Here is a 17,437-nt window from a genome sequence, read left to right as displayed (position 1 = left end):
TTAGTTCTGGGATAGATACAAAGATGAAAAAGACATAGGTTCCATATATTGAGTCTATTATTATACCTTAGTAAAGCCTTTGGTTATAAAATATTTAATCTCAATATAGAAAATATAAATAAGCCAGAACAGTGCCAGGTACACAATAAGGGCTTCATAAATGCTAGCTATGATTGAATGGAGCTATGGTAAGGTCAAGAAATAAGTAGTATATTATGGTTAATCAGATATGCTAGAGAATTACTACGTATAGTTTACAAGGATTATCAACATTCAAAAAATTGGCAAGTTATTTCTTTTAACCTGAAGCCATGTTGAATCAACTTTAAACTTTCTCTTTTACTTATTCAGAATGCATGCCAGGATTTTAGTGTCATTACTGTAGATATGATCCTGCTATGGTTTTTGTAGAGGGGCTAATTCATACAGCTTTATAGTTGATGAATACTAAGTATCACTAAAAATTTACTGTGATTAGACAAATGCTTCCACCTGAATCTGGACAATACTAATACATGCTCCAAAAAGGGAGAAATATTCTTTTGCCTTCTCCAAATCACTCAAAGAAACTAGAGATTACTGGTTAAAGTTGCTCTACCTGTTAGAGGCCCTGGGTGGCTATTAGTAAAAACATATTCAGTTTTCATATGAAAAAAGGCAATGATTTAATAAATCAAAGAAAAGGGATGCTAAAAATAGAGATGAGGGTTTTTACTCGTTTCTTTTGCCCCTTGTTTCCACCTGTGCCACATTTTGAGACCATGTTACTCACAGTAAATTCCCACATGTAACAAATCTACCTGCATGGAATCAGAAAAGTTATTTTTGCTTTACCTGCTAAACCACCTTTCCTTCTGAAAGAAAGCCACGGATTCAATGTCTGGTATATTATAGCCTCAGACTTTACAGACTAGTATAGTGTACATCTCCTTATTTTTTAAATATCAAGGCAGTTGTAAAAAAATATTTATTTGTTGTGCATATCAAAACACTGCCACTTGATGAAGGAATCCTCTTGTTTCCACTGCCCATAATATATCACGAAAGACTTGCTATCTGTTTCCATATGCATCTTATAATGTACAATGCTACATTTAAAGCACTTAATCTTTCATGAAATACATGATTTTATCCTATATGTATGTACTTCTGTTAGGTTTGATTCTTTAATTCACATTTTTTTCTAATCACTAAATTGAATGTTATGGCATAAGTAAATAAGTTATTTAGAATATGTTTCACTTATATTTCTATACTTAAAAAAAACCATATTCATTAGGTTATAAGCCAAAAAGGTAAAGGATTTGATCAACTGTATTGAATATTAACTTTAAAAAAAGAACAACCACCTACTTGTGTTTTGTTTTTAAATACTGCTTCCAAATCATAGAGTGACCAATTATAATGGTTCTCTTAGTTTAGGATAGTGGGAAGAAGAGAGAGGAAATGGAACAGAAACCTAGATCTTTTATCAGCTCCAGTGGTAAAGTGTAGTAAAATGCAGTCACTATTAGAATCTAAAGTTATTCGAAGGAGAGGTCCTACTTGACATATAAGTCCTTTATTTCTACTCCTCACCCCCCAAAATAAGACCCAGTTTGTGTGTGTGTGTGTGTGTGTGTGTGTGTGTGTGTCTGTGTGAGAGAGAGGAAGAGAGAAAATAAACATGATTCACGTTACTGTGCTAACCATCTTCTCTGGGTGCAATATTTTTTTCACTAGGGAATCTCCTTGCTTAGTTTGTATGGTGACAGACATGATACCTTAGACCTGGTTGTCAGAATACTCATCTTGGGAGAAAGGTGCCACATGGAGAAAAATATCTTATATCTTTCATTAAATATATAAATTCCACCTAAAAGAAAATGAGGAGGCATGCTTTCCTTGTGATGCTAACAAGTATAACTTTATCCCTCTAAAAGTATTAGCAATATTATGGTAAATTACCCAATATTCTGTCAGAAAAACTGAAACAATGTTGAACAATTACAGTGTTGGGTTCCATTTCAATGGTTCCTTTTGAGAACTAAGGCAAATTAGCTCAAGAATCACTATTTCTACACTCTCCTTCTTTTGGCTTTAAGTGGCTTTTGAAGGGAGCATCCCCAGATGAGAAACTTCTAACACTCCTGCAGAGATGACCTGCTTGAAGAACTGGCTGCCTGATTAACTATTAACTGCTCTCAATAGGATTAGATAATTAAGGACATTGATGACCATTAATTAGGAGGAGGGCACATTAATTTGTCACTGGATAGGGCCCTTACAATGATTTATAGGTTAGTGCCACTTGCAAATGGGAAGGGAAAGAGAAAAAGAGAGAGCACCATTAAGTTACCTTATCAAGTGGCCAGCTAAAGAGGGCAGAGGGTCAAAAAAGGGCCAGAGTGGTCACTTAAGGGTGAAGTCCCAAACACCAAAGCAGTGCCAAGCCACATTGACCATCATTTGGTGATGAAGTTAAAAATATGCTAATTTATTGGTGGCAATTCTCTCTTTTTATGGTTTCAAGCAGTTAAGACAAGTGGCCTGCTTAAGAGCTTTTCATTTGAAAAGAGATTAAACAAAATGGTTTGTCAAGGCTGCTTGGCTGTTTTATGTCTTTGTTAAAAAAAAATTGCACCAGTGACTATACTGATAACTATCACATCACCCAGAAGCCATCTCTCTCTCTCTTCTGAGCATTTATTTCACTAATAAATACACCAACTTTAATTGCTTAATAGTGCTATGTTCATTTGCTCTTTAGCAAGATTAAGTTGAAATAAATCTTTTGCACTACTACTTTCTGTCACTATTTCTGGCATAAAGGTCACAAAAAAAGTTTAAGTTTCTGTAGAAAATTTACTTAAAGACGCTGGTGTAAATTATACTTTTGTTTTATTCAGCACGGAAAGCGAAAGGTGATTTCACTAATAGTAAAGAAAACTGCTTTTAGAATGTAGATAAGGATCTTCTTTTCTTAGCCATACACGATTGTGGGTAGCATTCACATTCCACACACAAATAAGCACAGCTCATTAACATTTAATTAAACATGCTTTTGAAAGCCTTGGAAATATGCACGTCATACTTCTCATGTAAGTTTGGACCTTACTTTTAACAGACATTTAAAACAAAACCATTTTTGCTATACTCTAATGATATACCATTAAAATAAAAGACAAAAAAGGATAGTCTAAAAAAATTATTCTGTTACATCAAAAGAACTTAAAAATATTTAGCATGAAATATCTCTTATGAATTTCATTAAAGTAAAAGAGATACTATTTACCTCAAGACTGTGACTCAAACATAAAAATTCTCTCTTACCTCAATGGTGAATAGCTTCCTTTTTAATTTAAAAGCTAAGTCTTTGACATCTGATACATCATAAATCAAGTTATTAAGCTGAGGAATCTGCCGTATATGAATCAAACCTTGTGGAAAGAAAATTTAAAAAATTAAAAAACGCTGTCATTGTATGCATAAATTAAAGAGTCTTACAGCAGAATTCTGTAAATTTACACACAAGCATCCTCCCCCTTTTAAAACTGGAGCTTACTACCAGGAGCAATGAAGCAAATGGTGTGATTATACTCAAGTAATCAAGCAGAATAAGATAAACAGAAATCCTTGTGCGAGGAAAACTAATTGCACTTTGGTACAGAAGTACAGATGTAAAGAAGGATCTTAATACTTGTCAAAACTACACCCGGTTTGTGTGTGATTTTCTCTTGTATTTACAGTAAGCAAATATGGCTATCACCTTGCATGCTGCCCACGGCACCACTGAGTGATCTTTATTTTATTAAATGCACCAGTAAGCAGCCAGCAAAACAAGGCTTATGGGTTACTGATAACCAGTGAAGCACTAATGAAAAGTATTTCATTTTATACCTTATTAATGACTTGAACAAACCATTGAAGAAAACTACATTTCAGAGCACACTCTAGGATCAGACATTAACCCCATGCCATCCCAAGACACTCATTTCTGTGGCATGTTAGACCTTTATGTAGCTGTTATAAGCTTTGTAACAGTGCTAGGTAAACCGTGAGCTTTGGCCTCTTGTCAGCAGAAACACTTGCTAATTTTTTCTGACAAGGGCACTGGATGGCTTTTGTGCAGCTTAATGCAGTTTCTGACTAAACTCGGGGTCATCTGCCACAGATGAAGACATGGAAGATTCTTCAGCGCGTCTCTCTGCCTGACTCAGCCCATATTTAAAAATTACCATCCCAAAGACACTGATCCCTCAACATGGGGGAAGAAGGGAAATCCAGATTTGAACAAATTAGATAAATCTTATTTACATAATTGCTTCTCTAGTATATAGTTTTGTGTGTGTGTGTATTTGGATGCTTAGTAATGTACTATTGTTAGCTTAAAAGGGTCAACTTCCAAGTGCTTAACTTCAGAAATGGCCCCTTCAAAAATAATTCACTAAAATATCTGACTTAATTTTTTAAACTTAAGAAAATGCAAAAGGTGTTATTAAGAAGACAGCTTTTACATACAAATTAAAAATATCTCATACAGAGTTATTTAGTAAAATATATTACAAATAATCACACCATACTTCCACTTGCACATTTATCATTTTAACATTGCAAGTGCTTGTTTAGCTAACTGTTAAATCAGGAGGCCTTACAGAGTGAATCAATCATTCATCAGGTCCTTCTTATTAACAGAAACTTTACTTATCATCAGAATCACCCATTAATCTGTGGCAAACAAAATTGATCAATCCAGAGATTTCAGCACAAAAAAATCATAGTTTTTCAACCCTTGAAATGTTTCAATCAAAATAATATTTTTTAGAATATAAAATATGATTTTACTAAATTTATAAACTCATAGTACTTACAAATGATACTCAGATATAACTTATAAAGTTTAACTTGTGTTTAACTTGAGTTGTTTTAACATAAAATGTAAATAATAAATTAAAGAAATAGTTTATCCAGTTATAAGATACATAAGTCCTGGAGATGTAATGTGTAGCATGGTGACTACGGTTGACAATACTGTATTGTATATTTGAAAGTTACTAAGACAGTAAATCTTAAAATTTCTCACCAACAGAAAAAAAAAAAAAGTGTAACTATGTGTGGTAATGGATGTTAACTAAAATTATTGTGGTAATAATTTCTCAATATATACCTATATCAAATCATTATGTTGTAGACCTAAAACTAATACAATATTATATGTCAATTATAGTTTAATACAAATTTCAGAAAAAGAAAAAAAAAGGAAATAGTTTAACCTTAACAGTTCTCTTCCTACCAAAGCAACAGTAATATATTAAATGAATTATATAGAGGGTTAATTTGGGCATATACCACATGCACACTTATGCAATGATCATGAGGCAAATTATTTTATGTAGTTTGTGTTCACAGTTTATATTTTCTAGCCTTTTAAAAAATACTTGATTGTTAGATCATGCTATTTTATTATTTTTTTAAAAGGTTTTATGCCAACTCTTTAAAGCACTGGTGGTCATAAGTATCTTATAATCTTTTTGTTGGTAGACTCTAGAAATTGCCACAGTCCTACAATCACAAGCTTACACAATCTTGTAGCAGGCTTCAAATAAGCTATTCAGTCTTTAGACTAAGGTTTTCCATGGAAGTATAGTAGTTCCACAATAATAATAGCAATAATTAGTATTCACTCAGAATAAGTAAATAGGTAAAAATTTATTATTCACCATACTCTATATTCAGCTTAGATCTAAGATAAGCATAACTACTAAACTTACCCTATTGCGACAGTTCTATGTAGGAACTTTTATTTAAAAAAATCCCCAAATTAACCAAATGACTAAAATACTATTAAAAGTCAAAAAATATAAGTAAGAAGCCTGATTAATTGACCTGTGTTTATACTAGGGTGGTAACATTTTAAAACTTGCTAATAACTCTAACAACAAAATGATCAAAGAAAAGTCCGAATATAATAAAAGATGTTTACTTTCTGAAAATGTGATTGACTAGGACTTTTTAACTGTAATACAGTATGAATTTTATTTATCATACAGCTAAGCTTTGTAAAGTATAAACCACTATACATAGCTGTTATTATTAGAATTTATATAATATTTATTTCTAACATGGTTAATAAGTAAGACTGATTTCACAGCAACTTTAGGGACAAAATGCACATCTGACTGAGCCATGCCTTAGTACCTGGGTTTGACACCTTTCAAATAGTTACTATGCTTCTTAGTCATAATGTAGTTTGGTGACAAGCTGTCATGAAAGATTGGCCAGGAAGGAAAAACGTTTAACAGATGTATTAAAAAATAAAATTAATGCTACATGACAGTAGATATTATGACTGGACAAGATTCTTCCAGGCAATTGGAACACGTCCTTTTCATTATAAAGATGCTGCTTACCATGATAATCCTTATATAGTGGGTTGGTTTCTTTCTCAGAACCAATGAATGATTCCAGACCAACTACTGTATCTGACAAGTTTGTAACACGAGCAATAATTGCTTTATTCTGTAAAACAAGGAAACAAAACATTCATGTTATATTTAAAATATACCATCTAGACAATGTCATTATGCCATCTCAGTGACAAATTGTAGAGAAGATAGACTATCAACATGGAGAAATAACTTAAAAGTTAAAGCTACCACAGGTGGAAAACTGGGTGAAAAATATGGCCCATGTAAGTATGCTACTCTAATTCGAAGAGTTGAGGGGGCATACCTTAGTTTTCATAGAAAAATAGTTTTTCTCTTGTCTTAAGGGGCAAGGTTATCTTTATTTTCATATACTATTATTTTTTCAAATTACTTTACCCATTGCCCATCGGAAAATCTGATAAACATCAGAATTTAGAAGCAGTATATAGTACAGTATAATGTATAAGGGAAGATCCCACTAACATCTGTCAACTGGGACCACGTCCCAGCCTTTTAATAGCTGAGGTCCTCTGTATCATATTAGAAACATGGAAGGGTCCAGCTAAGAGTCTGCAGCATGGCCAGCTCTGCAGTCTTCTATTCTCTCTTTCCAGATGCTGCTATTTGACTCTGTAATAACGATAAAGGCAAAGAAAAGATTGCAGATGACCAGCACTAGACTAGTAGCCTACCCTTTCCTTCCCAACACAACCAGACCTGAATCAAAAATACTGCTGAACAATACATTATAAAAGATGTCACATTTTAAATAGCAATAGTTCTAAAATACCCAGAATTTCATGGCTATAAAAAATATAATAATTAAAAATATAATCACAATAATCTGCAGGTTTTCTTGAATTATTTAATTTAATAAAGTTCAGTATTCCTTATAACTCCTGATAGGGTGATAGGTTTGAAAACTGTTTTATAGGCTCTAACACCTTAGAAAAATATTTGACCTGAAGATCAGGATAAGTTGAAAAGATTGTTGTTTATAAAATTTTATAATTTTGAAACTCCCATTTTATACACTGATATGTCATTTTAAAACTAATCCTTAAAAAAAGTATGGGAAATGTAAAACAGTCAAGACAATTTACAGTCTCATGCTATGTCCCCTGTTAAGAAAAGTCCGAATATAATCAAATATGTTCACTTTCTGAAAATGTGATTGACTATTGAGCTTACTGGTATTCCTCTGTTTAAGTTCTCTTGTAAAGATCGCATAAGAATGAAAAATAAAAGAGGGCTGGTTAATGTTAACTGACTTGGTTTGAAATACACAGTAGCCTCTGTCACTAAACATTATGCTGAAGTGACTAGTTAACTCACATCTAGGGCAGTACTTTGCAACTCCTCTGTAAGTAGAAATGTGTGTTATGAAGAGAATATTACAGCCTTTGAAATAGTGCTCTTAAAAGGAAGCAGCAAAAGTAATTATCCTTAATTGTCTTTAATACTTTCAATCACGGGGGGGTACCAAGAATAGAAAAACGAACATCGTTTGGAAATGCCTATTTTTTCCAAGGCAATTTTTCATTCAATGGTGAGAAAATAATCCAGATTGATCCCTTACTTTCAGTTCTATGCCACAGGGGATGGTCCTACTCCAGGAATAACAGGGGTTTCAAAGGCCATAAACATGCTCCTCTCAATATTTCTTTAGCCAAAGACCATTATATCGAGCTCATCCAGGTTGGGTTTCAGCCAGTTATTCTTCACCCAAACAAAAATGTCTGCCAGACATTCCAACAGCTGGGAGACAGTTCACAATGAGTCAACTTGAAAATGATTCATTGTGCTGAGTACTGAACAATGTTGGGGTGGGGGTGGGGTATGGCTGAGTTGGCTGTAGAGGGTGAGAACAAGTGGGAGATGAAGAATAACCATGTGGTTCTCCCATTAAGAAGGATCTTAGATAACAACCAGCAGACTCTTATCATTTCATTTTTAGGATAAACTCAACTGGGAACAGTACTCCTGTCATGGACCCTCAGATGAACAAGCACTTATAAAGGCTACTGACAATATTTCTTAATCAAAAAGGTCAGATTTCCTTTTATCTATAAATAGAAGACTGAGCCTTTGTATCTAAATATCTGAATCTAAAATTATAAAAGTCAATTTTTGTTACGACTCAAATATCAGGATTTCGGTGATATAAGCTAGGGCTTATGAATGATAGAAATTGTAAGGTTTAAGTATGGAATTAGTCTTCCATTCTAGTAGTATATAAGCAAGGTCCTGCGTATTTAAATGGTCAAATTGACATTTATTTCAAAGAAGGTTTCTTTCCTTAATTTAACCTTAAAATTGACTAATAAACCACTTAACATCCTCTAATATTTATCTACATTATAAGTCTTTTTAAGGTAATTTGTGGGAGATTAAAAATATCAATTGTCCACCTTGCAGAGGAAAACTGATGAATTAATATAAAAGATAGACAGCCTAGATTTTAAAATCTCAGAAACTCATACATATATTTCATTTGTCATATTGCTAAGTTCCACAGGTTTACATCAGTTATTAACTACAAACGAAATTCTATTTTAAAAGCTTCCATGAAGTATCAGAACAAGAATAAACTTTTAATCATTACCATAAAATAAGTTACATTTAACGGTGACCTTACTGCTTTCTGCACAGCAATTCTGGAAAACAGTTTATGTAATGTGGCAAACCAGATTAATTGTGAAAGTTGTATAGATATCTGAAAAATGTCTATAAAATAAAAAGCACAGGAAATTATATAAGAATAACATCTAAGTTTCGGAATGAGATAAATTTTATACTAAACTCATTCAGTCTTCCAATTATTTGTAAGAGCATAAAAGATATTTGGGCATGTAAAGGTACTTACTTTTTTAAAAGTTCAAATAGTGTTACAGATTACTTCTTTACCTCCAAGATTCATAGGGAACGTGGTATATTGATGTAATCATATCTTAAAACCACTCTTGTCAAAATGTCTTTCAAATCGTAATATTAATACTAAATGGTCTTTTAGATAAAGGTAGGTAAATTTACTTAAAAGAATCTAAAATTAACTGCTTTTAAAAATCCTTAAAAGCATAATAATCACAATTCACTTTAGGAATAATGCACTATGGACAATAAATTGTCTTATAACCTGCAATGTTCAGAAAGCTTTAGCATAATGATTTTAGCAGAGGCCTGGAAACTGGAACTTCTATATTCTCATCTTAAGAGATTCTAAGTGTTTTTATGTTATTAGCCAAGATGCGAAACCTCTTTAGTCTACAGTATATGTATGTAGTTGGAAATGGAGAAGTAAAGGTATTTGTGCATCTATTACTTAGACATAAATTTTGAATAATTTTTGTGTTAAATTTGAAGTTGTTGCAATATAGTTGCCAATAGAATATTTGAGTAAGGACATTCAGGATTCACCAGTATGAGTAAATTAACGGTTACACCGCATGCATGGCATAATGACATCACCCAAATATATACAGTGATACTGCCACTCTTCCTTCCTGCCTATCTGGATGTGAAAATCTAGGATGACTCAAAAATCTTTCTTATACTAGGCAAATCGCCCTTCAGTCCTGGGTGAAAGTTGTCAGCTCTGGATAGTAGCCAAGACATGACTAGGAGGGAAGCCAGAAGAGAGCCAGGGTCCAGGAGTTTTAAGAGTTTGCTGGCAATCCCAAATAGCATTGTATTAAGTTACATAAAAGGTTCTTAAAACTTTCTGTTGTGGTGTAATTTCTTAATTAATTACTTAAATTTAAATTATGTCAAATGATGTTGCAAATAAAAAAGGCATATCAGAATGTCCAGTTGACTACCTTCTTACTCCAATTTTAATTTCACAGAAAAACTTCACAGAGTTTTTGTTTTGATTGTTCCTTGTTTGGTTTCATAGAATGTTTCCTATTTACTTCTACAGAATGGTAACCTCTTTTTATTAGGATATGCCAAATCCATTAAATAGATTTTTAAATAAAGGAAGGTTAATTTAATGCTCTTTTCCAATTCAAAGCTCATAAAGCCAAAATTAAGAACTTTGTTAAGAGATAAAGACTCAACCACTGCCACAGGAAGCTCCCTTTGTTTTTTAATAAAAATAGTTGAGATACCTATTTAGAGTGAACAAATAACAATGAGAATATATCAAAAAACTCTGAATATTTCCTTACTTACTTGGACCTAATTATCTCAACAATATAAATGATATAGTTTGTACCAATACAATATATACTTCCAGGAAAGATTTTAACAAGATAATTAAAAAGTAATTAACTAATCACTTAACTATCAAGAAGCTTGAAAGGAATAAATCAACTGACATAAAGCATTTGTGAAACGCCTCAAATTAGAATAAGTTCTTGGGTTACTCAAATAAGAAAGAGAGCAAACACACAATATGAAGGGTAGAGCTCCATCTGAGTATGGCACGCACATCAGATTTGGGACTACAATAGCACAAAAGCACTATCAAGTTAATATTGAAAAGTTAAAGAAATATTTAAATTTATGTTTGACCCTACTATGTGAAACGATGTGTGTGTCTATGGTGGGGAGGGAATCACCACAAGAAAAGCAATTATTCTACTTAACAGCTCAAGTTATAATAACATTTTTAAAAAAATGATATTAGAAACACAAACATACCACAACTCATGACATTTTTTTTTGTCGTGTAATCAAAAAAAACAAACTTGAATGAAAGGATAAATCTAGGGATATTTAATGAGGTATTTGTTTTTCTATGCTTATTAAGTTCTCCATTCAATTGAAATCAAGACTATGAAATAATAAAATTAAAAGTTATAAAAGTTTGTAACTTTTTACATGCCTTCCCTCACCTTCCCAGAGTTGTCACTTACTTCTGTGGATTAGACTCTTATTTTACTAAAAAAAAAATTGATAGTGGGGAGATAATTATATTCATAATTAATTTTGAATTTAAGAAAGAATATAATTTTATCAAAATTATACTAATACATATTAATAATAATATTAATACCTTAGTGAAGGTATTAGATTAAATCTTTCCAGATTTAATACTGAACTTTATTCAAGGTCACACACAATTTTAAAATATGGAGGAACTTTTGTAAATTAAAAAAATCCTAATGGCAACACTCTCTTGGTAGCATTGTATATTGATATTCATGTAGGGAAATCATAAAACAACATATTTTGGTTCCTTTTTCTAATGTTTAAAACATATCCACAAAGAAGCTAATGGTAAATATTCCTACTTCAAGGGCAAAAGAAATTGCTGAGTATGTTGCCAAATACCAGGATTTTTACTAGGATTAAGCAATGGAGCCATATTTTTTGTTTTCCATCTGATCATATACCTGTTATTCTATATTTTGGTATGAAAATATTGGTTCCTTAAAATTGAAGCATTTTTTAAAGAACACATGGTGTTATTTTCAGATATATTATTTACATTTACACTGGTCTCAAATACTACATGCTTTGCAGAACATTTGTTTACATCAGTTTTATTTTTTAGTAAGTTATTATATAAAACATTAAAAAAACTTACATATTCTGAAAACCCTTATAAATGGACTGAACAAAATGCTGTAATGGATAGGCTGAACAGAATAATGGCAAAATATTCAAAATTAATTTTAGGCATTTTTAATAAACTATACATCATCTAGTTTCATATTATAGAAATTATTCCCATGGAAATTTACTTGTATTTTTAAATCTTTTATGGGTAACTTCCTAAATCAGAAATTTGTTGCTCACTACTTTATACATGAAACCCTTAAAATGCAATTCGCAGATGTCCAAAAGCTCACACCCTGCCTGGAAAAACAACTGCTAATATCCAAATATCAAACAGAGCATCCAGCTGATGTTTGCGATGCAGTGGTAGGTTAAAGATACTAAAATTTAAAATCAGCTTAGAATAATCCCATATTGAGTATAAAATTATAGCCTGTCATCAGGAACAGGCTGACAGAGCCAGGTCCAGATGGGAGACTGGCTTCGAAAAAGGCTGAGGCAGGTGGGAATATGATGGGAACCTGACGGAAGACAGGACTACTCCCTCTGCTGGCAAGGTTCTCACCTGCTTGAATTTTTAACTAATGACTAGCTTTCCTTCAATTATTTAAGATATAACCAACAAATTATGTAAGGTGTTCCTTTTTTAGTTGGCTGTTCTGTGTTTGCACATTTTCAAACTCACAGTATCCTATTTTTTCACCAGATTAATTTCTCAGAGATATAAGGATCCAATGTTTCACCAGGAGGTCCAATTATTTACTTATAATTTAATTGCATCATAAGCATAAACAAATGCAGAATTGCTTTTATAAATATTAGGTCTTTAAAAATTAAAAACGCTTCTGATTTATGTTTGTTGATATATATCTCTTCTGGAAGAAAAAATTTCTTGGGCTACAGACTTCAGAATCTCTTTCTCAGGCTCTGCATAATGCCCCGTAATGAAATAATATAGAAATGAACCATATAAATCAACTATACAGGGAACAAGGAAACAGCATGTCACAGCAAAACAGCATAGATGTACAGCGCCAAACCCATCTGATAATCTAATGATCTGAGTTTACAGATATTATGTACTAATATATAAGAAATTAAGAACTAATGTTTACACAAAAATTTTGTTAAATTTTACAGAAAAATTATTCAATATTTGATTTTCAATGTAAGTTAATAGCTGCAGCAAAAACATTTAGTAAAAATCTGTTCTAAGATTTTGGCCTACAACCAGAAGCTCCCAGAACAGGAGGGATCAGCTTTTTCACCCACTGTTCTCATCTGAATCCTGGCTTAAAAGCTATTCCAGCTCCCAGCTTTCCAGAAGGCTCCATCCCAGGAATCCCTGCCTGCCATTTGGTTTGCTGATTTTAATCTCTCAGGACTTTCTTACAGTGGCTCTACTATGCTGAACTGGCACTTGCTTCTAGAAGTGAGTTATTATTAAACCTGTAGGTCAATTGTGGCACTAAAAACTCTTCGGAAGCTTTCAGCCACAGTGTACAATTTGCTAGTCTAATTAAATATTAATTCTAAGTGTTACATTTTGTGGCTAAGAGCTTTTATTTTCCATCATCAGCCTGGAAGAGAAAGAGGTTACAAGGCTAATTTAATCTCTCCCCCGTCCTCCCCAACATTAAAGATTAACTACATAGGGTGCGAAAACATTATTAGAGAAGCCGGAACTCTTTATATAGTAATAATAATGTAATTAATAGCAAAGGGCTAAAAAATAATGTTAGGATATAATATATGACCAGGTACTTAAACACCTTTAAATTATAATTCGTTTCAAGCATGTTTTGTCTCGATTTTAAGAAATAAGTATCGCCTTTCTTTGAAAATAGTAATCTTTCTTTAAGGGAAGGTATGCATCTAAGTATATAAATAGGAATAATTCAAAATTTGCATTTTCTTATAGGTGTTTTTCAGAAAGCTTGTAACACCCAAGATAAAAAGCTTAGTAATTCTATTTGTAAAATAAATACAAAATTAAGTAAAGTTGTACTTCTTTTCTGTACACAAAAGTGATGTAGTAGAGGAGAGTCTATAATAAAAATAATGTTAAAGATCCTTCCCCTTTTTTTTCTTCTATCATGTTCAAGGAGACGAAACACAGAGTCCCTCCCCGATTCTGCTCCCAGAACAGTTGTGTCCATGCCTGGACATTGGGCATTATAAAGACTATGCAGTCCAGCAGCCAAAGATTCCATATGCCCAAACAGATGACTCAATCTCCATACTGTGATGAGACATTTCACTATTTCTATCATTCATATATTTGAAAATTTTGGCTCTAAATAGTAGTTTAACAACCATCACCACTACTAGGAACTATATAGTATGAATCGGTATATGAACCAAAACTTCATAATTTTAGGGAAAGCAAAAAAGTATTTAAAGTCAAAATTATTTTTCATTGTATGCCTTATCGAATATGATTTGGTTAGATTAATTATAATAAAAGGTTTCTAAATGACTCTTTTTACTTCTGAAGACACACATGAATCTTACTGACAGTTTTAAATATGCTACCCTTATTTAATATGCATATTTACACTAAGACAAAATGGCACATATACTGCTCCTAACGCTCTACGTAGACAGAAACTTATAAGAAATTTGGAGTTTATTTGTGTAAAAACTTTCAAACATCCTGGACCAAGAAAGTAAATTAGAAATATAAGTATAACGCATACAAGCTAAGATTTGATTTAAAAAATTAATCAAACACTAGATTGTGCAATATGAAACAGAAGAAAAAAAACCTGGAACTATAAAAATTTATAAATCCAAGCGTATAGGAGCAGAGTTGAAACACAGTTCTATTATTTGTTGTTGTAAAGAAAAACAGACTCTGTTTACACCCAACCAGACTTGTATGAAGTTACTAAATTTTCAAAGACTGGAATTTGACAAGTATGGTAAAATTAATATGGGTTTAATATGATTCATTTCATTTAAAAAACTTATTTCTTTTTAAACTTTTAAAAATGTTAATTTTTTGCAATCTATCAGAGTAGTTGAGAAGGTCTAGAAAAATTAAGGCAGATTCTTAGTTGAGAATATGAAAAATTGATACCCAGAATATCCAACTTTATCCTTTAATTATTGATAGTCGTGATCAAGAGATTGAATCTGTACTTTTCAGCCTTAAATATTTGTAACAAACTGCATTTAAAAAGATCATTTCAAATAATAATTCTCCTTAATAAAGTACATTTAAAAAGACCACTTAAGATAGATTAAGTTATATGGCAGAAGGTGTTGTTATGCTTTCCTATAATGATGCTCATATCAACAATTACAAAAAAAATATTTTCCAGAATTTTATAGTTGTAAACTCATAAGAGTCTGTTGTTCCCTTACCATGCAATTATCCTTAGGTCTTGTTTTAAGAATAAAAGATTTCACACTGAGAGAAATTCACAAGGCCACTGGAGTCCACATTTCATAATCCTATGTTAGTGGTTAGTTCTATAGCTGTCCATTGCTTGCCTTAGAGTTTAGCTGCTAAAATACTCAGCATGCACACACAAAAGTTTATGGATGTGAAAAGGTTTGTTCTGAATTTCTCTACACTGAAACATACTGCATCATTTACTTCAGTGGGTTCAAAGTTTTCATATATTAATATTATAGAAGATCGATTTGAAAATATATCAATTAAAATAACACACTAAATAAAACTTCATTCAGTTTTCAAGAGACATGTAACAAGGGCCTGTCTTCCTGCTTTTCTTCAGAAAATGATTTTTCCTTGGTATAAGCTAACTAATGCTGGTGATAGTTTTCTTCAGTGAGGTAGCTGGAGGCGGGGGGAAGGTGGGGAGGGAAATTCCACAGATAAAATTGTTGGAAAATAGTGGTTTATGATAAAAACTGAATAAGGTTATTACTGACCAAATGCCAGTGATGACCAATAAAAATATGTTATAGGCCAGTTTCAAATCTAAAATCTATTCTGAATAAAAGAAAGTTTAAATAGTTTACCAACTAATGTTCTATAAGAAAATACATTAAATGCTAGCAATACAAAGAATTATTGTAGAATGAGAAAAAGTTATTTCATATTTTATCATCAATAATGTCAAGGAAGTTTTCATTCCTGCATTATTATAGTTAAGGAGAAATTTATTGGGTTGTTTATATTTTAAAATTCCTTAAAAGTGTAGATTACGACAGCTTGAATAGATTAGCAATAATAAAAAGTAAATTTTCTTTTTGAAAGGAAAGCTGTGAGAAAGGTATAGAAAAATAACCTTTCCTATTTTAATTTCAACTCTAAGTGCTTTAATATTTATTTCCTGACAGTCAGGTAAAAGTGCTTTCAATCAATAAAAAATACAAATCAAGAACAACCTGTCACAGATTGTGTAAATAAAATTCATAAGCTAGGGGAAATTTATTTTCCTTTCACCTCGCCAATATAATCATAATAAGGCATGAAACTAAGTTTCTATTTCCAAAAAGAATAAATGTTATCGGTCACCATTTTTCTTAAGCAGAACTGTCACTGATAATTGAAAATAAAATTAATTTAAAAGGCACAAAATATTTGTATAATTTGCAAGTGGATGACAAATTTCGCTAATAGTAAGCCAGTTCTCATTTATAAGACCAAAAAACATTAGAGTTTCATATGTTGCTAGATATGGAAATCAAACAGTATCCGATTGTAACAGCTTCAAAGTTATCACCCTGTAAAAAAAGCTCGTTAAAAAGTTTCGAAGGGTGTAGAACATTTGTGTTTCTAACAGTAAACAGGAAAAAAAGCAGCAGAATGTTCAATGTAGCTGAAACATAACAATCTTTAATATGGAAATTTATACTTAAGTTTTTAAAAGTTGAAATAATATTTTCATACTTAAGATAATAGGAAGGAAGAGTTTCAAGGTAGGGTTTTAGTTATTTTTCTTAGATGTAACTTTTCCTCTTTCTTTTTCAATCCACGATAATCTTCACTCGACAACAGTTTTGAACAGTTGAGTTGTGAGAATGTGAGCAGCTGCTGTTATTATAACTAAAGGTCTGTCTACTGCTTGAGTCTGAGAGACCACATGTTCGGCTGTCCTCTCATCTTGCCATCCTCACCAATTAACTATTAACATGGAGGGCCGTACACATGCTCTTGGGGGCTCTTTAACAGGCTTCTTGGCGAGTGGAACAACTACACAGCAGGGATCTGGGAACTGAGTAATGCCGGAATATAGGGGAGCCGTCCATAGTTCTGCTCCTTCTAATGACACTTTGCTCCACAGTTCAGCATGTAACAAAGTCTGTATTTAACTTGGCCATTTTCACACACATTTTTAATACAGTGTCTTTGGGCAGATACTAAAACTGTATTCTAGCAAGAGACCAGATGAGCAATAATACTACTTCACAGGGAAAATTGTTTAGGACTATATATGCATACATATTTTAAGACATTCATAATATATTTGATGAATAATTTTAGTGTTTTCAGCAAACAGATATTTAGAATTTATTTTATTCATTTGTTTCAACGTACGCTTGTTATT

General features: G+C 32.1%; 1 protein-coding gene across 3 annotated transcripts in view; it reads right to left on the bottom strand.

Annotated features, from left to right (window-relative positions):
• Positions 1 to 17,437, bottom strand: part of ELP4 (elongator acetyltransferase complex subunit 4) — a 226,676-nt gene that overhangs the window by 119,040 nt on the left and 90,199 nt on the right. For 2 of the 3 annotated variants that reach the window (XM_036860381.1, XM_036860382.1), the window contains exons 8-9: positions 6,390 to 6,498; positions 3,313 to 3,419 (exon numbers count right to left, since the gene is read on the bottom strand). In XM_036860381.1, coding sequence (XP_036716276.1) covers positions 3,313 to 3,419; positions 6,390 to 6,498 — 216 coding nt within the window. Of the gene's footprint in view, positions 1 to 1,496; positions 1,508 to 3,312; positions 3,420 to 6,389; positions 6,499 to 17,437 lie in introns of those variants that run through there. The other variant, XM_036860383.1, reaches the window with a different exon arrangement.

This window comes from Balaenoptera musculus, chromosome 8 (assembly GCF_009873245.2).
Source record: "Balaenoptera musculus isolate JJ_BM4_2016_0621 chromosome 8, mBalMus1.pri.v3, whole genome shotgun sequence".
NCBI lineage: Eukaryota > Metazoa > Chordata > Mammalia > Artiodactyla > Balaenopteridae > Balaenoptera > Balaenoptera musculus.
The sequence above is the reverse complement of the archived record's forward strand: the minus strand, read 5'-3'. Positions and strand labels throughout refer to the sequence as shown.